General features: G+C 43.8%; 2 protein-coding genes across 5 annotated transcripts in view; one reads left to right on the top strand and one right to left on the bottom strand.

Moving 5' to 3' along the window:
- The window catches only part of FAM184B (family with sequence similarity 184 member B), a 119,016-nt gene extending 106,667 nt beyond the window's left edge, over positions 1-12,349 (top strand). For 2 of the 4 annotated variants that reach the window (XM_070372180.1, XM_070372178.1), the window contains 6 exons: positions 1,989-2,167; positions 4,127-4,273; positions 6,431-6,548; positions 8,260-8,364; positions 9,123-9,322; positions 11,324-12,349. In XM_070372180.1, the coding sequence (XP_070228281.1) occupies positions 1,989-2,167; positions 4,127-4,273; positions 6,431-6,548; positions 8,260-8,364; positions 9,123-9,322; positions 11,324-11,417 (843 nt within the window). In that variant the 3' untranslated portion in view covers positions 11,418-12,349. Of the gene's footprint in view, positions 1-1,988; positions 2,168-4,126; positions 4,274-6,430; positions 6,549-8,259; positions 8,365-9,122; positions 9,323-11,323 lie in introns of those variants that run through there. The other 2 variants (XM_070372179.1, XM_070372181.1) reach the window with 2 other exon arrangements.
- A 547-nt stretch (positions 12,350-12,896) lies between these two features.
- On the bottom strand, positions 12,897-23,290 carry MED28 (mediator complex subunit 28). Its single transcript, XM_005887018.3, has 4 exons — positions 23,110-23,290; positions 19,996-20,062; positions 19,161-19,273; positions 12,897-17,892 (listed from the first exon to the last, which is right to left on the bottom strand). Exons 1-4 carry the CDS (start codon positions 23,266-23,268, stop codon positions 17,695-17,697), a joined length of 537 nt encoding a protein of 178 aa, XP_005887080.1. The 5' UTR covers positions 23,269-23,290; the 3' UTR covers positions 12,897-17,694.
- Positions 23,291-24,817: the final 1,527 nt, after the last annotated feature.

The raw sequence follows: 24,817 nt of genomic DNA, 5'->3' as shown, positions 1-24,817 counted from the left end.
TGGTAAAGTCTGCTGCTGCTGCTAAATCACTTCAGTCGTGTCCGACTCTGTGCGACCCCATAGACAGCAGCCCAACAGGCTCCCCCGTCCCTGGGATTCTCCAGGCAAGAACACTGCTGTGGGTTGCCATCTCCTTCTCCAATGCAGGAAAATGAAAAGTGAAAGTGAAGTCGCTCAGTCGTGTCCGACTCTTCGCAACCCCATGGACTGCAGCCAACCAGGCTCCTCCATCCATGGGGTTTTCCAGGCAAGAGTACTAGAGTGGGGTGCCATCGCCTTCTCCGTGGTAAAGTCTAGCAGAGGAAAAACAGAACATGATCCATTAAATGTTCTAGATTGGTGGGAGCCACCTGGACCTATGGTAGGGGACAGGGGAAGTGTGGGATGGTGACAGCTGGTGGCTGGAGGGTTCAGTGATAGGCCCACTGCAATGAGTGACAGGCTCACCTGAGGGCTATAGATAGAGACTCAGGCTGGGTGGAGAGACAGTACCTGGTCATCAATTTGCCGGCCTCACCTACATCTCACTGGAGGGAAGCCCTGAACACTCATGGAGAAACAGCAGACTCTGGATGATCTCCCACACAGAGAAGAAATGTATTCATAAGAAGGAATAACTCCAGGCAGCAGGAATGAAGGGGCAGCAGTGAGGGGGCAGGCAGAATATAAGGATGCACTGATGGATACCACTGCAGGTAAGTGGTGTTCCATCCACTGGGATCTTCTGAGAGCCCCATGAAATAATTCTCAAATCTGTCCCAGCCAAGGACAGAGAGGGATGGACTTACCCGTCAGCTTCTCTCTCCCTCTAGTCAAGGGTGGCCCCACAGAACCTTAACTCAGCACTTCTGGGTCACGCAGATGTGAGTGCCAGGTGGTGCCCATGAGTGTCCCACACCATGTGCGCCCCAGGGCTGGAAGCAAGAAGTATGGGGCCTGGGCCACGCATGCCCCCTCTGCAATGCTGTTCAGTCTTCGTGTGGAAGGAACAGGCGCACAAACCTTCAGGCACGTTTGCGTGGCCTTGAAAACTGCTACATTCACCAATCGGAGATTAACTGTGCCCCCATTTAATGTTGCACATAAATCTTTATATTTCTGTCTGGACCTTGGCATTTCAAGCATCATTTCACAGCAGGCATTCATTTGGCACCTACTGAATTCCAGACACTGTGCTAGGTGGTATAGAATTGGGAAGATTCAAGTGGAGATGGCTCCTTCCTTTTCTCCACCTGCTGGTCTGATAGAAAAAAACAGCACTTCAGCAAATCAGTGTACTTCTGTGTAACCTCTACACAGATGGGATCTGGCTCTCAGAGAAAAGACATCTCCTTGCCTCTCCCCCAAGGAGATGAGAAAGTATCACCAAGGCAGGAATGATTGGGTGTGGAGGGCACTCTAGGTAAAGAGACGGGTGAGGGCAAAGTGTGGGGCAGTGGATTATAACTGCGGTGGCCTCAGAATCACCTGGGAAGCTTTTCTCAGAAGACACAGGGCTGAGATCTATCCAGACTCATTCTTCCAGAATCTTGGGAGGAGGTGTGATAGATCGTTATCTTTCAGCAAATATTCACTCTCCCCTTCCTCTGCCCTCTGTGGTGTTGCCCCAGATTTACATGTTAAAACCCTAATCACCAATATGATGGAATTTGGAAATGAAACTTTGGGGGATAACTAGTGAATTAATGTCCTTACAAGAAGAGACACGAGACATTCCCCCCACCCCCACACACACATAGACTCCACAGAGGTGGAGTGTTGGGCTTGTTTTGATTTAAGCCACATTCTTGGCTCACCAGAATCATTCGACTTTTCTAGAGCCAAATTTGGCCAACTCTCAAAGCTGAAAACTTCAAGAGACTAGACATTAGCTCCTGAATCAAGTGCGGAATTTGGGCTCTAAGCTGGGTCTTTGCGGCGGTACATCTATGGCCCTTGTCTGCCATTGAGTCTCCTGCAAACGGTTCTTCTGGCTGCTTTCTCCCCAGAAGGAGGGCGGCCCGGGCCAGGCGGGCTCCCCCAAAAGCAAGAGCGCAGCGGAGCTCCAGCCCAGCGAGGGATGCAGCCTCTGGGAGGAGAACTCGCAGCTCAAGGAGGCAGTGAAGCGGCTGCAGGCCGAGGTGGAACAGCACCAGCAGGAGGCGCTGCAGCTCCGCGACCAGAGCAGGTCGGTCTGAGGCTCCCAGCTTCCCTCCCTCCCTCTCCCCCAACTCTGCCCCTTAGTGAGCCTCTGGGGTTTAAGATTAGGTTACACCATCGGCATCTTCCCAAAGAAAAGACTCCCTAGTAGCCAGGACTTCACTGGTGTTACTCCTTTGACCCATGGAAGGTATCAGTGGTCTAGGAATTCTAGATCTCAAAACTGCTGCAGAGGATAAGCCCTGAAGTAGAGGGAGGGGTCGATGCTGGGTTTACCCTATTTCCCTACAGATCAGGAAATTTATGGAATCAAACTTAATACCGAAAGTATTCTTAAAACCAGCCTTAGGGAGATGGTGCAGTGGCATAGTTTAAAAAACAGTGCTGTGTGCTCCTGTTAATAGCTGTGTGACCTTGGGCAAGTCTGCTAACCTCTCCTACCTGTAAACTAGGAAACACTACCTCTCTTGGGGCTATTGTAGATGCAGTGAAACATATTGGAAGATGCTTACCACGGACTGACCCTGGTACTTGGTAAATTGTAGTGATAACTATGATTTTCTTATCTAGCTTGGATAGCCCTTTTTCCATCCTGAATTCACAGCCTTTTTTCACCTTGATGGAAAGTTTATAACTACAACTTTAATTTTGTTAATGGATATAGGACTTTTCAGGTTATCTGTTTCTTCCTGAGCAAGCTTTGGTAATTTGTATCTTTGAAGGCACTTATCCATTTCACCCCAGTGTTTGAATGTCCCTGCTGCTGCTGCTGCTAAGTCGCTTCAGTCGTGTCCGATTCTGTGCGACCCCATAGATGGCAGCCCACCAGGCTTCCCTGTTCCTGGGATTCTCCAGGCAAGAACACTGGAGTGGGTTGCCATTTCCTTCTTCAATGCATGAAAGTGAAAACTGAAAGTGAAGCTGCTCAGTCATGCCAACTCTTAGCGACCCCATGGACTGCAGCCTACCAGGCTCCTCTGTGCATGGGATTTTCCAGGCAAGACTGCCGGAGTGGGGTACCATTGCCTTCTCCGTTTGAATGTCCCAGTTTCCAGCATAAAGATCAAGTGAAAGTAGGCCTGAGAATAGCCATGAACCCACTTGCCAAGATGGAGCACCTTAAATTCAATTAGGGACTCACCTTTTAACACTGGAATAAGGACACTGGACCAGAGTAGGGGTTCCTAATTATTTCCGGTTACAGCTTCCTCCAAATGAGGAAAGCAACAGTCCCTCTCCTGGAGAAGGGTATCCTCACACAAAAATATGCATGTACTTTTGGAAGGTGTCAGGCCCTCAGGCTGGTCTGTGGATCCCTTAGTGCCCCACCCCAAGGTTAAGAAAAGTGATATTAATAGCTGATGGTCAAATATATACTTTGTGCAACGGGCTGTCCTGGACATGGATTAACATGTTTCATCCTTGCAATAACCCTACAAGGTAGCCCCTATTGTCAGTCACACGGAGAAACTGAGCCAAGCCTAGCTTGCCCAAGGTCGCACAACTAGGAAGTGATGGGGGAGGTCATGGATGGACACTGGTAGCCTAAATGCTGTTCTCTTAGCCACTCTCAGACCCTGCCTTTCCAGACTGGACTGCAGGTCTCCCAGCTCTCAGAGTCCCAACAGTCGGCAATTCTGATTAAGAATCTCAGCCTCCAGGCCTCCCCACCTGCTCCCCAGTGTTTTCTGGGACTCCTTTCCTGAGCTGTCCTCCCACCTTTCCCCTTGAAGACTGCCCTTTGTGCTCAGGTCCTTCATGGAATGCTGGGGTGGAAGGTGCTGAGAAGGTGTCCTGCAAGATGGGTTTATTCTGGTCCCCACAACTCAGAGAACCCAGGTCTCCTTCCCACCATGTCCTGACCTCAGATTCTGCAGGCCACCCAGCAGAGTGGGGAGAAACTCCAGTACCCTAGAAGTTCAGTTGCTAGATGCCTGAGCAAGCCCAGCTGTGCTTCTCCTCCCACCCCACACCCCCACCCCTCCAGGCTGCTGGAGGAGGATCAGCAAGCCCAGCGGGCCCGGGAGGTGGAGATCCTGCGCCAGGAACACCGGAAGGAGATGCAGGCCATGGTGGCTGATTTCAGCAGTGCTCAAGCCCGGCTCCAGGCCCGGCTGGCTGCCCTGGAAACCGAGTAAGTGAGGCTTTGGCCCCAGGCTGGGAGGGACTTGTAGATGTACCATTTTGCTAGGGGGACCAACTCATCCCAGTGTCCCTGGGACTCTCCTAGTTTTATAACTAGAAGTCCTGAGTTCCAGAAGCGCCTCAGTTCCAGGCAAACTGGGAAGGTTGGTCACCCGTCCTTTTATGAGAGACAACATTCCTGTCTCATGCAGGGCACTGTTAATCTGTGAGGAATGAGCATGGTTTAACCCTCACGCTTGGAAGAAATCAGAAGGATCAAGGCTGCTTTTTTTATGAGCATTTTCCCTCTAATATGCATCATCTCATTTAATCCTCACAGCAGTTTTTTTTTTTTAATTAATTTTAATTGGAGGCTAATTACAGCATTGTGGTGGTTTTGCCATACATTGACATGAATCAGCCATGGGTGTACATGTGTTCCCTATCCTGAAACCCCTCCAACCTCCCTCCCCATCCCATCCCTCAGGGTCATCCCAGTGCACCAGCCCTGAACACCCTGTCGCATGCATTGAACCTGGGCTAATGATCTATTTCACATATGGTTATATACATGTTTCAGTGCTATTCTCTCAAATCATCCCACCCTGGCCTTCTCCCACAAAGTCCAAAAGTCTGTTCTTTACATCTGTGTCTCTTTTGCTCTCACAGAAGTTCTTAAAGGTAGAAGCTTATTCCCATGGACAGATTAAGAAACCAAGAGCCCTTCTTGCAAGCATTCATCTATTCATTCAACAAATAATTGTTAAGGGCCTTCTGTGTGCCTTGCACTGTTTTAGGTTCTGGAGTTACAGTGGGAATAAAACAAAAACTGTGCTCTCATAGCACTCACAAATTCTAGATGGAGATTCTGACAAAGAGTAAACAAACAAATATTAAACTTCATAACAGTGAAAATGCTATAAGGAAAACAGGATCAATATCTGGAGTGCCAAGGGTGGGCAAGGAGGTGACATTTAAGCATAAGGAGGCATGGAAATGAGAGCGATATTTGGACCAAGAGCTTCCAATCAGACAGAACAGCAAGTGCAAAGGCCCTGGAGCCTGCCTCCAAGACCAAACAGCCAGAAGGCTTAAGTGGAATGAATGGGAGAGTGATGGTAGGAACTAAGGTTGGCAGAATAACTGGGAGGGATAAAGAAGATGCTCCACTGAGAACGGGTTTGGGTGTATTTGTGTGGAGTGCATGGGGAAGCCCTTGCTTCAGAAGCAAGAGCTTCTGATTCACCTTTTAACAGGGTCATTTCTGACTGCTGAGAAGAGACTGGGGGATCAGGGTTAGTGACAAGGTGACCAGGTCAAGCAGCACTAAGTAACTTTACATGTCACCTGTCTTACCCTTAACTTGTGCTTTTAAAAACTGTCCCCAACTGTCTCCAATATAAAGCAAATCATCCAAAATCTGGAGTAGGTTTTACCATCTACCATCTAATGGGTTCTTACCCATGTGCCAGGCATACATTATCTCATTGAATCCTCACAACCACCCAGTTTCATGCCCATTTTAAAGAAGGAACTGAGGGTTATGGGCAAAATACCCATTCCATACCTAAAAAAAAAACAGAACTGGGTTAAGAGCCCGGGTCCTCTCACCCCAAGCCCTGGCCTCTTATCAACTAGTCAGTGGATCACCTGCAGCCCCCCTCCCTCCACCACCGTCCACAGGTTATTTCTCTCCAGCTTCACACTGAAAGGGCTGTGGGTACCTGCTACCCCGCTATTTTGCAGAACCAGCTCATGCCGTGCTCTCTGGCTGCCAGGAGATGGCGATAGAACCACATCTGTATTAGCACAATCTGCTGTCGTTAGCAGCAGTGGGGACATTTGCCAGCCAAGGCCACTTTCCCCAAACTTCCCTGGTTCTTGAAGCCCCAGTGAATGTGACATCTATGTGCACAGATCTTTGATTCCTGGGCCCTACAGCCCAGGAATGACACATGTCAGACTGGGAGTTGGGGTCCTGGGCTCCATCCACCTGGAGCTCTGCAACCAACTCACTGGCTGACCCTGGGCCTCAGTTTCCCCTTTGGTGAACAGAGAGTAGCCAGCCAGGCCAAGCACATGGCAGCATCCCCATCATGTCCACATCTCCCTCCTCGCAGTTGAGTCATTGCGGCACAGGGGCTAACTGCATGCCTGCTTGAAACAGACTGAAAGATTCCGGAGAGAAGCCAGGGAAGGGGGCATCCAGGCCGGAGGACGTTCAGCTCATAGGCCGTCTGCAGACCCGCTTGAAGGAGAGGGAGGAGATCATCAAGCAGCTCACGGTGAGGCTTCAGGGGCGTTCACTTTAGCCTGGCACTTCCCTGGGGGCCTAAAACTGTATTCCTGATAACCTAAAACCACCTTACAAAAGGTCCTCGGTTATTGTTTCCCTGTTATATAAAATAACACATGCTCACTAGAAAAAATTAACACAGGAAAGTAGAAAGCAAAAATAATCACTCTGCTCCCAAGTCCTACACCATCTGCCTGTTTGTTGGTATTGGTTTTGCTAACCTATAGAATTTGGGAAAATCTAGAATGACTTGGACCTCACATCCTTGTCTCCTCACTTTGACCATTACTTTAGGATTTGTCCAGCCTTCCTGTGCTCCACGCTTTGGTTGAAAGTTCTCTATAAGCCAGCTCCCAGTGGTTTACATTTAGCTCTGGGGACATTGGCTGATACACTTGCTTCTGTCGGCGTGGCCCACATGGGTCAGCTAGTTAGCCACATGAGAAGTCTAGCCACTTCCCTGTGTCTCTCCCTTTGCCACCTTGGTCCAGGCCCCACTGCCTCTTACAGTGAGAGTCCTTTGGACTCCCCACTCACTCCAGCCTCACCCTACTCTGCTGACCTCACAGCAACCAGGGTAATTTTAGTAAAATGTAAGACAGATCACAGCACAGCTCTGTTCAGTACTACCTATGGCTCCTTGTCCTTCTCAGAGTAAAATCAATGGTCTTATAGTGGCTTACACAGCTACACATCCTCCCACAACACACACACACACTTGTAACTCACACCCATCCTTGCACCCTCCTGCTCCCCAGGCACACTGCTTCATGTCAAGATGATGAGGAAAACTTAACCCACTAACTGAAAATTAGATGATACTAATAAGGAATTGGAGAAGGAAATGGCAACCCATTCCAGCATTCTTGCCTGGAGAATTCCAGGGACAATAGAGCCTGTCAGGCTACAGTCCATGAGTCGCAAAGAGTCAGACTTGACTAAGCGACTAACACACAATAAGGAATTGTTTGTTAAGTGTGACAGAAGCATCATGGTTATGTTTTGTAAAGAGTCCTTATCTCTTAGAAATATTTATCAATGTTTTTACAGATGAAATTTTACAACTGGACCTTATTTTAAAAACAAGACATCTGGAAAGAAAAACCGTGGAAAATGACACAGATAAAAGATTGACCATATAGCGATTGTGTTATTGTTTAGTCAAAGTCATGTCCAACTCTTTTAGACTGTCTAACCCCATGGACTGTAGGCCACCAGGCTCCTCTGTCCATGGAATTTCCCACGCAAGAATAATGGAGTCGGTTGCATTTCCTTCTGAGATCTTCCTGACTTAGGGATTGAATCCACATCTTTGGCATTGGTAGGCAGATTCTTTACCACTGAGCCGCCAAGAAGACCCATAGAACAATTGTACCTGGGTGTTTTTTAATTTTGCCTTAGCTAATAACTTTCTGCAGTAGACTTTTCTCAGATGCTAAGAGTACCTGGATCTCTGATTTCCCTAAGGCATTCCAAATAAGCTTGCCCTTTCCAAGAGGGGCTGGGGATACAAAGGCCCCAGAAATAAAGGTGCTTCCTCAAAGCCTCAGTGGATTGTAATTTGATTCCCACTGACTTCCCCTTTTCCCTGATCTTTCTTCCTCTCTGTAATCTGCCCCCACACAGCCATCTTCCTTCAAATCAAACTCAGCGTGCTGTGTAGTTAGGCTCATTTAGACTCAGTCGTATTGTTTTTCCAGGAGGAGAGAAGATTTCACTATGCAGCGTTCCCCAGCGCAATGTCCCATCGGAATCGATCCTTCTCTTTCAATCCTCACCCAGGGTATTTGACCCCTTCCATGAAGGTAATTGGTCCTACTGGTTCCAATGCATCACAGAATTCTGCTGGCTTAATTTTCCCCAAAGATAATGGTAGCTTATTTATCAACAGTCTAGCATTCATTTAGAGAAATATTCATTGAAAATAAGACCCTCAGGAGATAGTACAAATTACTAGCAAACTGTTTATATCTGACAAGGCAGATTATGTATAATTTTTATGAGTTTTTTAAATTTTCCAAACTTTTTATATATGTGTCACTACTAATAGTGGCTATATCTTGGTGATAGGAAGGAGAAGGGCAAGAATCCTTCACTTCACCTTTTTTTTCCTTTTATATTTTTGCAATGTATTACAGTGAGAATAGTCACATCCAGATTTCTCATCTGCTATCACAAAATCCTAAAGCATTAAAAAGTTTCTATTTTTTGGTAATTCATTACCTCCAGTTGAATTCATGTGAGCTCATTTATTTTTATATATCCCTCTTCATGTGACAAAATGTAAGGTTCACTCCAGAAATATTAATGTATTTGAGGACAGCGTGGGCCAGCTTCTGCTGAGGGTGCCTTTTAAAATCTAAAAACTTTAAATGAAAACATACATTTGCTGCCAAAAGTTTTGGATAGAGATTGTGAGCCTTTTTTAAAGCACAACAACATGCAATATATAAATAAAAGTATTGTCTCTGGCTCACATAATTCTGGCATGGCAGGCTTACCTACTTTTACAATAATGCTTCTTTTAGGTGGCACTAACAGGCCTTTCTTTTAATACCAACAGAAAAAGAAGATGGAGGAAGTGCCCAGCCGAGTGGTCAGTGTGCCAAACCTCGCTTCCTATGCTAAGAACTTTCTGAGTGGTGACCTGAGCTCCAGGATCAATGCCCCTCCGATAACTAAGTCACCCAGCTTGGACCCAGGTCCCAGCTGTGGCCGGCCCTACAAACCCACGCCATCTCTAGATGTGCAAACTGCCACAAGGTAGGGGGCCAGAGCTGGGCTTCCCAGGTGGTGCTAGTGGCAAAGAACCTTCCTGCCAATGCAGGAGACGTAAGAGAGGCGGGGTTGATCCCTGGGTTTGGGAAGATCTCCTGGAGAAGGGCATGGCAACCCACTCCAGCATTCTTGCCTGGATAATCCCATGGACAGAGGAGGCTGGCGGACTATGATACATGGGTTGCAAAGAGTCAGACACTACTGAAGTGACTCAGCATGCACGCAGAGGGCCAAAGCTATTATTCCATTTTTCTGTAGACAAGAGGGAAATTAGAATTCCTTTCTGGCACCTGTTAAATACCCAGCATTTGGGCTGATACAAAGAATAACAAAACAAGCCTTGCCTTGGACAAATTGCAACTCAGCCAAAAAGAAAGATTATCTATGAGAAGGGAAATAGGTCATTCTTTAGAAGAGATACTATTCCTGATAACAAATTCCAGAAAGCCTTTTTTTTTTTTTCTTTTCCATGGATGAGTAGACAGGGGACACTGAATCACTTAGCCAATGACTTCAGAGTGGTTCACACAAACCATGGGCTGTCATCATCTGGCCTTGAGTCTGGATTCAAATTCTGGTCCTCCTCATTCTTAGCTTGTGTGGCTTTGGGCAGCTCACTTGACATCTCTGTTTCCTCACCTCTAAAATGAAGATAATATACCACTTACCTCTTCAGATTCATGTGAAACTAAAGGAATTAATCCATAGAACATGCTCAGCACAAGACCTGGCATAGAACTATTCAGCAATTTCCCACTATTATTAAAAGGTTATTTCTCAAGATTCATTATATAATCTTGTAATTCTATTCTTAATCTGTGGGTTTGGTTGATCACGTATGGTGCTCTCTGATACTGCTTTGTTTTCCAGAAACCCTTACAGCATGCTTCTCTTCCAGCAATGTGTGATTTCCCCTATTATTGATTTTCCTTCTTGCCCAATTTTTGTTCAGAGCTAAATCTTGAATTATGGACTGTGAGTTTGCTTTTCAGAAGAGGCCTCTTCTGAAATGTTCCTTTTCCAAAGGCCCTGCCTGCCCAAGACTATGAACAAAAATGAATGTGGAGCTGGAAGGACCCCCTGCCAATCATTGAGCAAGTCCAGCCCTTTGTTTCGAAGCTGAGGACACTGAGGCCTAGAATCCCAAGCACATGGTCTATTGACTGCCAGAGCCAGAGCCGGCCTGATCCTGGCCACTGTTCATCTCATTATCACACACCTTTCTAAAGCTGTGTTCCCACTGTTTTATAAGAAGCTTCACAAGTACAGATAGAGACTTTTCAGATAGGTACACACTGTACTTACTTATCATCTCTCTTTTTCAGTTTATTAGACTAATTTCACAGCCTCACTGAAAGGCCAGAGCACATTAGGTAACTTTTGAAGAGGCCATAAGTGTAATTTTATATTCATTAACCATTTCTTCTTTTACTTTTTTTTGAAAGGGGTTTATTATTTAATTTGTGCCTGAAATAAATAGTAAATGTTTTGGACTTCTCTGGGAGCCAGAGGTTGAGCCCACCTGCCAGTGCAGGAGACACGGGTTCGGTTCCTGGTCTGGGAAGATTCCACATGCCATGAGGCAGCTAAGCCCGAGCACCACAAGAGAAGCCACTGCAGTGAGAAGCCCGCACGCTGCAACTACAGAGTAGCCCCGCTTGCCACAACTAAAGAAGGCCCCCATCAGCAACCAAGACCCAGCTCAGCCTATATATATATTTTTTCTTTTAAATAGTAAATGTTGCAAAATATGCCTCATTCATTTTAAGTGAAATAATGGAGAGCATTGTTTCCACAATGGAATTAGATGCTCTCTCCTCATCTTCATCCTTCACAACTTGTTTCTAGCTACCAGTATCAACCCATCACATTCTATATCTTTTTAAGAGTAAAGTGGTAGTTATCTTTCCCTGAAAAGATGATGGCATATTAAGTTGTTTACTGAATAATTTTCAAAACCATCTAAGAAAACTTGTTTGTTTTTAGGACACAAGATGATGATACAGCCCAACCCAAAGAAGTCCAACAGAAGCAAGGTTCAGCACACCAGGAATGGTTTACCAAATATTTTTCCTTCTAAACTGATCCTTGGGATCGCATAAAGAGGATATTTGAAAAACATTTCTTTTGAAACACCTGACTGAAGGAATGAACTAAAAAGCCAACCAACCAAATAACTTGCTTGTAATATGATTTACATATATAGCTAAAACAAATTCTTACATTAACATTTCATACTGTTTCATTGTGATAAGATGAAACAAGCCAGTGTTGTCAGAAAGCACCCAGAGGGAAATATCATTAATGTTACTGATGACCTGTACATGATATTTCTAGTGTCCATAAGATTGCACACCACCTTGTGGAATATCAGACTTTGTGATTTCCATGGTCTACTTTGAAAGTGGTTTCATTTTTCCCAGGATCTTCACTTTAAAGTGTTTCTATGTAAATAACTCCAAAATGCACACGTAACCTCAATAGGAAGGGGAATAAAACAAAGCTCAGAATAACCAGGAAAGCCAGTTTTTAAAAACCAAACCAAACTACTAGTAATGGACTATAGCAGACATTGGCATAGTTGGATCAAATATTTTGACTTCCTAGGTCCAGGATATGAAGATTACAGAGGGTGTAACACCTACCTCAAAGGGACTTTTTGAGGTTTAAACAAAATATGGGTAATAATTCTAATCATGAATTGTAATTAAGCTTTGCCAGGATTTTTCTGTGAATAACGGAGCCTGACCCTGTCATACATCTCAACCTCAACGACTGTGGCATCAGCTGGATTGTGACAGTTTCCAGATTATCTGTTCTTTGAAGTCAAAGACTTACTGAACCTATAGTCTTGCCTCGTGGTGTGTTGTTTCCCCATCGCATGGATGCTCAGTAGATTAAAGGGAACTGGGAATGGCCGTTCAGTGCTGACCTTGCTGTCAGTCCATGCTGAGTTGTCTGATCCTCTGATGGAGCACTGCAATTTAACAAACTCAATACAACTTTCAGTGGGAAAAATATATCCTCAATCCTTTGGTGCTGGCCCAGCAGGTGGCCTATAAACAGTTGTCTATTCCATGCACTGTCAAATCTTTGCTCTTTGAATAAAACTTTAAACTGGGCAATAAAAATGGTTGTGACTTGTATTGATTTTTCAGAGGTGAAATTATACAAAGGCTGAACTTGGAAACAGGGAGTTCACATTAACCTCAGTCAGATCATCTCCAATAAAATGTAGCTGCTCATGCACTTGGGTCATTTTGAGAGAAATGCAATTACAACTCAGATTCACAATTTGAAAGTAAATTCACTACCTAATTAAAACATGTAGCCCAATAACATACTTTTTTTAAATGCAAATACTTGTTTCCGTCCGTGTAACATATCCTGTTACTTTTCAGTATCAAGTATTTTTTAGTTTTATTTCATGCTTAAAGTGAACATTATAGAATAGTGTTTTGTGTTTTAAAAAGAGTACATACAGGTAGTTCTATTTTTGTTGAAATATTTTCCCATGATGACTAACAAAGGAGGCTATTTAATTCAGCATAACACATGCTACAGAGATAGAATTTTATTGAGTCCCCACATCAGTTTTAACTCGTTGCATGTGACTAAAAGATCATGCTAAATTGTAAGATTATACACAAATAATTATCTTTGCTAAGTACATCTTGGCATGCATCTATCATTTTTTCTTTAGGATATATTCCTTGAGTATTGAAATAAAGCATCAAAGGATATGCCTAGGCTTTTTGTGTAATACTACCAAATTACCAAAAATTTCTAGCAATTTACACCTTCACCAGCAGGGAATGAAATTCTACCTCTCTGTACCCTAGATAATATTGATAGATAATATTAGAGATAATGGGGATGACTTGGAGGTTAACAGCAGACATGAGAAATGAACTGATTCAGAATTGACGTAGGAGGAAAAACAGGGTATCTCTTTAGGCTATATTATAACAGAGAGGAGGAATTAATGTATTCCTGGAACAAACCTGGAAAGGAACATTTCCCAGTTGCCAACTGCTTCTTAGCTGGGGGAGAGAAGAGTGAAGCTGTGCAACCAGCAGCTGCACACTGCACACCTGAGCCCTTAGTGCTCCAGTATCAGTGCAACAGCAGGTGCAACTGAGGCTACTTGCTACATACTCGGTCTCCAGCCTCTGCCTGGATTCTGCAAGGGCAAGTCTGGAAAAGTAAACAGAGCTATGATTGGGACCAGTTTCCTAGCATCCTTCAGGTTTCTAAGAAGAGCACTAATCTCCACCATCATCCCCAAGGTGCAACGCTGGTTTTGATCTGCTGCCTCCAACTAGCTCCTCAGCTGTCTGTTCTCCCCCTGCAGGGGAAAACCAAAGATGCTCCAGGAACTCATAGAGGCCTTTGAGTATTAAATAGTTATTCTGTCATTGTCCCTTTGCTGAGTCGAGACAGTGGAGTGTTAACCAGCCAATTCCACCGTTCTTATATGCAACATTGAATCTGTGCATTGACAAAAGTTCCCTTCCACTGGGAAACTTGCCCAGGGAAGCACTGGTAAAATCCTCAATGAGGCCACCCTCTTGTGCTGGTAACTGGAACTCACATCCCACTCAAGATGGATCTTCCTGCCAGTTGGACAGTGAGTGAGCCAGTCTCCAACCTCCCCCGCTGTCGATTCTCTCAGACTGTGCTCACAGCAGCATGTCAGTCAGGCCCTCCAGGAGGCATACACTGAGACAGTTGGAGGAGCAAAGACCACCAGAAACCTAGCTATAGTTGAATGAGTTGGGTTTTTTATTTGTTGGAACAGAGGAAGAATGTCTATCATGAAGAATCATGGGGCTTCTCAGAAAGTGTTTCAGAAAGATCCTATTGTAAGATTTTGGCACTGGATAATTTCAAGGAGATTCTAAAAGAGCAGGGCTTCATTCCAAATTGGATGCTGTCAGAAAGCAGAGGAAACTCTATGACTGGATCTTATCTTACTCCAGTAGTCATATACAGATGTGAGAGCTGGACCATAAAGAGAGCTGTGTGCTAAAGAATTGATGCTTTCAAAGTTTGGTGCTGGAGAAGACTTTTGAGAGTCTCCTCGACAGCAAGGAGATCAAACCAATCAATCCTAAAGGAAATCAACCCTGATTATTCATTGGAAGGACTGATGCTGAAGTTGAAACTCCAATACTTTGGCCACCTAATGTGAATATCTGACTCATTGGAAAAGACCCTGATGCTGGGAAAGAGTGAAGGCAGGAAGAGAAAGGGATGACAGAGGATGAGATGGTTGGATGGCATCATCAACTCAATGGACAGGAGTTTGAGCAAACTCCAGGAGATAGTGAAGAACAAGCAAGCCTGGTATGCTGCAGTCCATGGGGTCGCAAAGAGTTGGACATGACTTAGCCACTGAACAACAACAGTGAAGGCCGACTAGAGATAAATGGCTGCAAATGGTTAAAAAATAAAGTTGCAGTCACTTTTTTTTTAAGCCAGGACAATGTTTGGTATTTGAGGGGTGGCAGTGTGACCTTTCTTTTTTCCTGTGCTTATACAGAGTTGTGAAGTGGTTTGTTTTACTCTAACATGGTCTCAGAGCAGCTTTGTCTAGGAGGCTGGTTCCCTTAGACTGCTTCTGTCTCACAGGAGAATAACACAGCCCAGCAGTGCTGAATCAGTGTCTGATGTCAGGGCCAAGTCTCCCCGTGTCTCAGGAGAAACATCTGTGTTGAATTAAGGGGAGGAGGCAGGAGGCAGGAAAAGGCTTCATATTTTGATACAGAGTTGACACCTGTAGAGAGAGCCAAGAAGATTTGGGCAAGAAGCTTAGATAGCAGGAGAGTTAGGAGAAAAAGCCTTGGTCAGGCTGAGGAGCTTCAGAGCAAGGACTGACTGCCCATTAAAGAAGTCTGTGTTGGGCAGAAATAACGTGGCTCCACTACCCCACCACGCCTGTCATATCCGGGAAGAGCAAGGCCTTTGAGAAAACTGAGCAGGGCTCCTTCGTGGCCTCCAGAGGCCCGTGACCAAACCCTTAGGAATGTCGACATTTATAGGCTGGGCAGAAGAGGAAAGAGAAAAGTTAAGATGTGTTAAAGAGAATGAGTTCAAAAAAAGATGACCAAGTGTCAAAGTGAAGCAGGTGAGAGTATGTGGAGGAGCTGGAGACCGAATGAGGGGCCAGGCAACCGGGTGGTGCTCAAGTATCACGAAGGGAATGCTGAAGATGGGAGACCAAGAACACTGAGCTGCAGGGAGTGACCTGCAGACCAGAGCCCCTAACGGGTTAAATCCAGCAGAAGGCAACTGGCCTGGCCTCACATCACTTGAGGAAAGCCTTGTCTTACACAGTGTAAATGCTTCAGCAGATAGAACAGGAAGGGAATAAAGATGCCCTCAAAATGTGGGTGGGTCTGTCATCCCTTGAGAGAAGGTGAGAGAAATCCCAGCTGATACCTCATTATTTTCTGCTCGAAGGAGGCGGCATCCTAGAGGGTATTCTGTGTTAGGTGACCAGCAAAATACATCACGAAAAATGAAAAAGATATTTAGTGAAATGTTATTGACAGAAAACTTTTTGAATTTAGTAAAGAAATCGTAATAACTGGTACACACATTAATTCAAAATATTTTTAGTAAGCACCAAATAGAACAGTTTCTGAACTTTTCACTAAGAACCTCTTCATTACTGAAAGAATGTCTAAAATGTTATCGGTTAGGTTTTTAATCAAGAAATCTAAAGCTGCCAATCAGAGTTTCTGACTGGCATAAGGTGATCAGGTTAACAACCTTGAAATCAGATAATGTGATTAAAAACAACTTTTAAAAGCTTTACCTATACACTCTGACTGAAGGAATTCATTGGCCTCAGGCTATGTACCATACACGAAAGCACAGGAAAACAAGTACTACGTATAAAAAATAACACATGGTCCCTCTGTATTCAGAGGGGAATAATGCCTACTTTTCATGAGAACAAAGAGACAGATCACTAACCCCAGAGGGAGAACCAAGCAACGCTGGCAGAAGAAACAAGAGGTCCTGTGTCCTGGGGATGTGATGGAGGGCCTTCAGAGGCTGTGGAGACCAGGTGGCATCCAGGCCAGACGGAAACTTGAGTGGATGTCAAGGTGGGTGGGGCGGGGCCTTCAAGACCAGAGAAAACAAAGTCAGCCAAGACACTGAGTCACAGAAGTACTGCCTGTTCAGAAGACAGTGCTGCACGGGTTGTGGGTGATGGGGTGTAATCTAATGAGGGACTGTAAACAACAGAGAAAGGAAAGCCTTATCTAAGGAGACAGGGCACAATGCTGGTTTGTATTTCTCAACAACAGTTCAACAGAGAAACTGAGATGGCCTTTGTGGCCAACAGAGGGTTAGGTATCTTCCCAACACCGAGTCTCCTATGCACCCTGCAGCCCACCTCCCACTTCAAGGTCCTAGTCCTTTGGAATCAACACCATTAGCAAGAACCTTTGTTAATAAAAAAATCTGCTCCAAAAGAGCAGAACACACAAAACTTAAAACTCAAGAGATGATCACAGCAAGTTCATATTCACCAATGCCTCTGTTGAGAGCAAGGTCCACTGTGTTAAACTGATTCATTATTGCAGAAGTGAACATCACTGGCATTATCACTGCTCCCACCACTGCACCCCAAAGGTAAATAAACACTACACAAAAGATAAACTTACCCCAAATAAAAGTCAACATTAATTTAAGGATACTACCGGATTTCTAAAGCATTAGGTTACTGCAGTACAGTAACAGTCACTACACTAAGCTACGATATTATAATCCTCTTCCTCTTCTGATCTATTTATAAAATATTCTCACTGTGAGGCTCTGGAAGTTTTACACTGTGCATTAGACTCCTCTTCTTGAGGTAGTTCAAAGTCTTGAAAAACAGAAAAGTTGCATATTTTTATATACTGCCATTGAACAGTAAATTATCACAAAAGCCTACAACCAAAATCCTCATCATCTGATATGCGCTCAGATCATATCATACAAACTAATCTAAAACTGGAAATACAGAGAGATTGAGTCATACAAAAATAAAAACAATATAAAAGCAAGCATTAAAAAAAAACAACATAAAAGAAATCTGTAAATAGCATCACACTAACAGTCTTAAACTTTGCTAAAGACAATATACTTGGTTTACCACAGCAATAAGCATTTTATAAAGTACTCAAGAAATAACACTTACAAAAATAGGGGGAAAATTTTAGGTGAGAGCACAAAACAAAAATCATCTCATTCTCTGGCAAAGAGTTCTCCCAAAATGTCAAGTCTACAAGAAGAGATGTTTAGTGAAATAGTGTTTGGGCTGACTCCGGCACCAGCTAGTGTTCGGGTGCCTTTCCTCAGGTTTGCTTCATTGGTGCAGGGATATTTGCAGACGCCTGCTCAAGGTAGGCCAGGGAGCCCTGGGGGATGTCGGCTGGCTTTTTGTGCTGCATGTTGATGTCCTCCAGCACCTGCTGCCAATGTCTTAGTTTTGTCAAGTGCTTCTGGACCAGAGCATCCTTTCGCTGTAATTCATTCCTTAGTTCTGAGACATCCTACAAATGAAAGCAATCAAAGCAATAAAGTCAGAGCAAACTCATGAAAAATGAATGTAATTCCTGATTAGTTAACAGCGCTAAGAAGTAAATTCAAAACAGAATCAACTAAGCCATACTAGGCCGATTACTCTGCTTAGCTGCATAATTGAATAACCCAAAGCAACTCTTTCCACGAAAGATGCCTGCTTAACACTGAGTTACTTCTAATTCATGTTCTTTTAATAAGTAATACAACAAGTCATAAAATTCCAAAGTACCAAAGGGCAGCCAAAAAAAAAATCAGTCTCTTTTTTATCCTGGCCTCTGGGCACCCAACATTTCTATATCCAAAGCCTACTGTGAGAAGAATCTAAACACTTGAGGATCTGAAACACATATTAACTGTTTTAAAAGAATTCACAGCTACCATTCTATCATTTCAGATTATGAAGTAGTAAACCCTAATTTTTAAGAGTTTTTTTTAATGAATAACAGTATTAAAATTCTGTATTAAGACCTGGCCTTGAACATACGTATCACTCAGGTATTCAAATCAGGAAATGATTTCATATGGTGAATTACAGGAATATCATCTTCTTACCATTCACCTTCTTAATAGCTGGTATCAAAGAATAAAAACATTTTGACTGATTGCTCAGCTTGTGGGAGAAGTTACTTTAAAAATTATTAGAAAATAATGATTCTAATTTAGTTTTTTCCATTGAAGGAATTGCTGTTTGGGGCAAGAAGATTCTTCTCTTCCACACTGCAGGGAGCAGACCCTGGCCCAACCCACAAAATGCCATTAATGACAACCTCAATATATTTCCAAGATTCTGGTTTCAAACAACTGAGATAAATGAAGTCTTGAGTTTCAAGGAGCCTGGAACGAACACTGACTTTTTGATTCCTTTAACAAAATTGCCTAGAATCCTTCCTGTATATAAGGCACCAGGGACACAGACTAGTTTCTGTCCAACATGAGCTTATCATCTACATTAATGGCTTCTCAACATTTTCAAGCAGTAGAACTGTTTTTTTTAAAGAAAAATCTTCCACAGAAACTAATGTATGAAACAAGTAAAGGCTGTTCTGTTTGAAGCCCTGCTTTCTACCCCCACCCCTAAGGTCCAGGTTGTCATGAACACTGACAACCAACATTTTACACTCAAGCTATGAAGCCCCACTGTAACTAGTTGGCAAATGGAGCACCTCAGTTTAAGTGTAAATGGAATTTTGACAACATTTGTTCTTCCTTAAACTTGGGAAGAAAGCTGAGCTTATACCTCTTTGATAACTTGCTCTGGTTTCTGGACAGATAACTGCAATCTTTTTTGTAGGAAAAAACATTCTGTCTGTCTTGCAATATCCAGGAATTTCTGGATACACTGGTCAACACCTTAAAAAAAAAAAAAGACCAAAATATTAAATTAAGAAAAACACTAGACACACATATCTCTCTCATAAATGAACAGTCAGAACATCAGATGGGATCAGGGGTTCTAATCTTGCTCACAGCAATAATATTGACCACCAACCTCCTATGTAACCAACATTAAATAGCAGATAATCCGTGCATTTATCAAGTGAATAAGAGACCTACCTACCAACAGTACAAAGTTCTTCCAAAGAAAGACAATGCAGAGATCCGGCAATTAACAACCCACTGACCAGGGATATATAAATGTCTTTCGTTACCCAAATGTTATTGACCAGAGATGTTTCAGTCTTCGCTTACATAACAAAACACCAGCCACACACATTCATTTCTGTGAAAACCCTCTGGTCAGTAATGTGTTAACATCACGATTTCCAGTTGAAATTAAACATTTAAAACACAGTACAAAGACATCAAAAGTACCTCTCTGGGGACAGAACTTGGGACGAGGAGGGGGAAGCACAAAACTCAGTTCTTTAAAAGCAGTACACACTATTGGCCTTCTCTGTCTTGGTATCAACATGAAAAGCTCATTCATTTTAAGTGGTTCATTATGAGTGACATGAACAAAAATCAGCAGTATATAGATTGACTACACAAATCTTATTCCTGGAAAAGTTCTCTCAGGATACAGCAGGATTGAAACATACCAAATGTAAAATCAGCAATGAGGGAATTCTTACCAGTTCGAATTTCTTCCTGATCTGTACCATTGACATAATCTTGACTCACCAGAGAAGCAAAGCAAGCCTGTGTGATCAAAATATCACAAAAGAAAAAAAATGTCATTCACACATCAAGAATCTTACTCTAGAGTAAGAAATAACTTCTCCTGATGCCCTTCAATTAGTTGACAGCTTCTGGGTTTGCATACCAAATGACAAGACACTGTATCAATGAAGAAACTTGGTAAACTGAGATCGGGCCCACAGAGGAAGCCGGTATTTGCAGGCACCCCTATCTGGTCTCTCTCCCACTGCTGCTCCTTTCCCGGCTATCTCATTCCACACAAAGGTCTGGATCCCTACTCCAGTCCCATTTGTAGCCCGTCCCTCTGATGCTTACATGACACGTATCATCACACATCCAGGAATCACATCAATTGTCACCTCCTCAGAGGCTATCCCTGTCTACTCTTTCAAAATGGTGTCCCTCCTGCTCATTCTCCAACCTCAAGCCCTGCTTTATTGTTTTTAACTTGGTTAACTGATATTGTGCCATTCTCTCAGTTCATTATTAGCTGTGCCTCACTAGCAGCTGGGAATTTTGCCTGTCTTACTGTTTGGCACAATGTGGATGCTCAATAAATACATGTTACTGACTGACTGGACAGCCTAAGAGAAAGTGGTGTTATATGAACAAACAAGTCCCAGTAAAGAAACATGGATCTAGGCGCACAGGAGTTCTGTGGAAGGGTAACTGTCAGGAAATGGACAAAGGGCCATCACAGTACAGAAAGGCCAAAAAGAGAACCAGATGGGAGCTGGGGTGGGGATAGGGGGCTGAGGAAGAGAAATCTCAAACCTCAGGAAAGCACGGACCTAGTTTGCTAGTAAGCATATTACACTAGGTGCAGGTGTGAGGCAGGCAAGTCTAGGTTCAAATTTAGGCCATCAACCAAATGTGAGAGCCTCTCCCCTGCCTGCAGTTACCCTTCAGAAAAATCAAAGGATTTCTCCAGGGAAAATCCTCTAACAATCAAGAAATTGGAAAAACAGACTGCCCATTCTGTGTATTACTTTGAAAGGTGACCCCTACTGGATTTGGGATGTAGCAGGCATGCACCTGCTTTGTGAAACGTGTGGCTACTGGAAAACATCTCATCCAGGAAGCCAGCCAGTCACAAGCTGGCAAAGAAAGCTGGGGCTGCTCCTTCAGAGTCAGCAAAGCCACCAGAGAGGACGGGAGGAAAACTCATCTCAGGAATTTTAGTTTCCTCTGTCCCTTTTAAAAAATATAAATAAATAAATAGATAAATAAAACATAATACACATACGAATATTTAGCTGATGAAAATAAAAACACTAACTTAAAAAGGTATCTGTATCCCATGTTCATTGCAGTATTTATTCACAATAGCCGAGACATATAGAAACGACCCAAGTGTCCATCAATGGATGAATGAGCAAAGAAGTTATGGCATACACACTGAAATATCATTCAGTCATAAAAAAGGACCCAATCTTGCCATTTGTGACATGGATGGACCTCGAGGGTGTAAGTCAGCTGGAGAAAAACAAATACTGTATGATCTCACTTATATATGGACCGTAAAAACACCACCACCACCACCACCACCACCACCACCAATAAAACCAAGCTCATAGATATACAGAACAGATTGGTGGTTGCCAGAGACAGGTGATGAGATAAGTGAAATGGGTGAAAGCTAAAAGGCAGGAACTTCCAGTTATAAATTTAAGTCATGGGGATTTCCCTCCTGGCTCAGTGGTAAAGAATTCACCTGCCAATCTGGGGGACATGGGTCTGAGCTCTGGTCTGGGAAGGTCCCAAGTGCCATGGGACACCTAAGCCTGTGCGCCACAACTACTGAGCCCATGCACCCCATCTACTCAAGCACGCAGGCCTAGAACCGGTGCTCCACAGTAAGAGAAACCACAGCAATGAGAAGTTTGCACACCCCAACTAGAGAGCAGCCCCTGCTCCCCACAACTGGAAAAGGCTGTGCGAAGCAATGAAGACCTGAGGAGACCCTGTGAAGTCATGAACGAACAAATAAATCTTTAAAAATAGATAAACAAATCATGGGTATGGGATGTACAGAGTAATTAAAAAAAAATTTTGTAACTATGTATGGTGACAGATATTAACTAGACTTACTGTGGTGATCACTGTAATACATACAAATATCCAATTGTGTTGTACATCTGAAACTAGCATATGTTGATTATACTTCAATTTAAAAAAAGAAAGAGAAAAATCTCCCAGGCTGGTGAGGCACTGATGACCCCAACTATATCCAAGTTGTAGTTGTATATGGATGTGGGAGGGAGGAAACATTACATATTTATATAATTACCATTTGGGGCAATATTTGGATGACACACCGTCTATTACTATTCTGACTTAAAACTTGTCATATGCAACCAAAGTGAACATGAGTTTCAGCAAAACTCAAAGTCTGGGTCACCTCTGCCTCTCTCTCTTTACCCCCCAGCTTTCCTCCTCCTCCCTCAGTCCTTAGTACCAACCTCCCCTACTGTAACTTTTAAATAACTCCATATCAGCTAGAAGAGACCCACTATGTCAGGACCCTTTAAGGGTGGAGCCCAATGGAAAGGACACAGGACATAATGATGGACACTGCAGTCTAGAGAGGATGAGCACGTAACACGCAGGAACTCAGGAAAGGATACTCAAGGACGGGACCAAGGATGGAGTGAGACAGGAAGAACCTATTGAGAACCAAGAAGTGTCCCCCGATTGGGTACAGACAAACTTCCAGTCTGCGTGCCTCCAGAAACGTCAAGATGACGCATATTCGCCAGCCTGAGCTTGCGTGCTAAGTCGCTTCAGTACTGTCCGACTCTGTGCGACCCTATGGACACGTAGCCTGCCAGGTTCCTCTGTCCATGGGATTCTCCAGGCAGCCTACTAGAGAATTCCGGCCACGACTCGATGTGGCCGGACTAAAGCAAGTGACCTACGCTCTCTGAACCCGGTTTCCTTATTTGTAAGCGGGTGGAGATATCGCTGAAACAGATAACCTGCGCACGCGCAGCATGCCTTTCGGGGGCGGGGAGGCTGGGAACACAAACGCCCACGTCTCATCTTACCTCGAAAGATGACTCCAACTCGTCCACCAAGGTACTGTTAGAAGTTCTCGGAACGCCTGGCGTGGCCTGAAGAAGCGAAGCCTGGCCCAAGAGCCCAGGCGGAGGTTGTGGAGGTCCGGGTGGCTGTCCAGAGAACATGCCGCCCAGTGGGGCCGCCATTTTTAAAATGGCGGTGCCTGGAGCTGTGTTCCGCTGGTCACGTGACGTAAGTGGTCATGCGACAGTGTCTGGGCGTGTTGGCGTCTGTTGGATGCCCGGGAAACCGTTCGTTTGGTGCTTTGTTTCCAGCCTCACAGGCAGCCTGGCTTTTACTTTAACCTTGAGAATTGAAGGGTAGGATTTAACATAGTTGTGTGGAGAGGAGAATCAGTAAGTACAGCGGAGCGCGTCCTCCTGCGGAGTCAGGTATTCCTGTACCAGTCCCGCCTTCGCTCTCAACTCCTGAAATTGCTTTGGCCCTGGCGCTTTCTCTGGGCTCAGTTTTACCCATTGGTAGAAGGGAGGTGCGCATTCATCCCGCAGACATTTATTGAGAGTTTCACTGTGTGCCACTTACTAATCCAGTCACTGGGGATGTAGGGGGAATAAACTGGAAAAATATCCCCTGAATTCCTTCTGGGGAGATACAGGTAACAAAACGACTTAACATTGTTGAGACCCCCCTGTCTATGTGCTGGGCGCTATTTGCTTTAGATATTTATGGTTACATTAAATAAAGTCACTATGCTAGTTTTTTTAAAACATTTGCTTATTCATCTTTTCAGAAGCTAAATACTTTTTCACTATATTTAACTTTATGGTTATCCAGTTCATTTGTTGAGTCATCTGTGAATCAGGTTCTATTTAATGATCTGGGGGTTACAGTAATCACCCCAACTTTCTGCTTTCGGAGACTTTACCGTTGCTTTGTGGGAGAGAGACGGATAAGCATGTACATATATAGAGTGATATCATGTAGAGATAATTGTCAAGAAGGAAACTAAAGCTCAGTAAGAGGATGACTCCCTGGAGCATGGCAACCCACTCCAGTATTCTTGCCTGGAGAATCCCCATGGATAGACACGCCTGGCGGGCTACAGCCCATGGGGTGACAGAGAGTCAGACAAGACTAAAGCAGCTTGGCATAGCAAGGCACAATCCTAAAACATTTTTGAGGACTCCAGATGTTTTTGTTTACATGAGGTATATTGGTCAATATTTACCTATTAAAAGATAAGCATTAAAACGGAGACTTTAAAAATATATATTGGTGTAAAAATAAGCCTATTATATGATAACTAATGTTCTAACTTAAAATGTAACCATTTTATAAAACCAAAAATAGAATGGAAACATTTTGCATTTTACTCTTGGGTTTCCAATGGCCATTAGGGCTACTTGAAGTCTAGATTTCTTAACTTCGGCTATCTTTTAACACTATTGTGTTCTAAACCACTTCTCTCTTGGATTTGCTGCTTTCTGAAGCCACGCCTATCTGCAAGCCATGCCTTGTCCTTAGTGATTCAGATGCAGATTACACCACCTGTCTCTGAAGTTTTGTGGATCTGCCAAGGTTTTCTGAATATTTGGTAGCCAGATGCACCAGCAATGAGAACTAAATTTCATCTCAGCCAGACTAGTAAGCACAGGAATCCAGGAATATGGTCATTCTGTTTGTATCCCACACACTAGTGAACAACAAGAGTTCTTTTTTTTTTTTTTTTTTAAT

Source organism: Bos mutus, chromosome 6, assembly GCF_027580195.1.
Source record: "Bos mutus isolate GX-2022 chromosome 6, NWIPB_WYAK_1.1, whole genome shotgun sequence".
Taxonomy (NCBI): domain Eukaryota; kingdom Metazoa; phylum Chordata; class Mammalia; order Artiodactyla; family Bovidae; genus Bos; species Bos mutus.
This window is presented reverse-complemented; position numbering and strand designations above follow the sequence as displayed.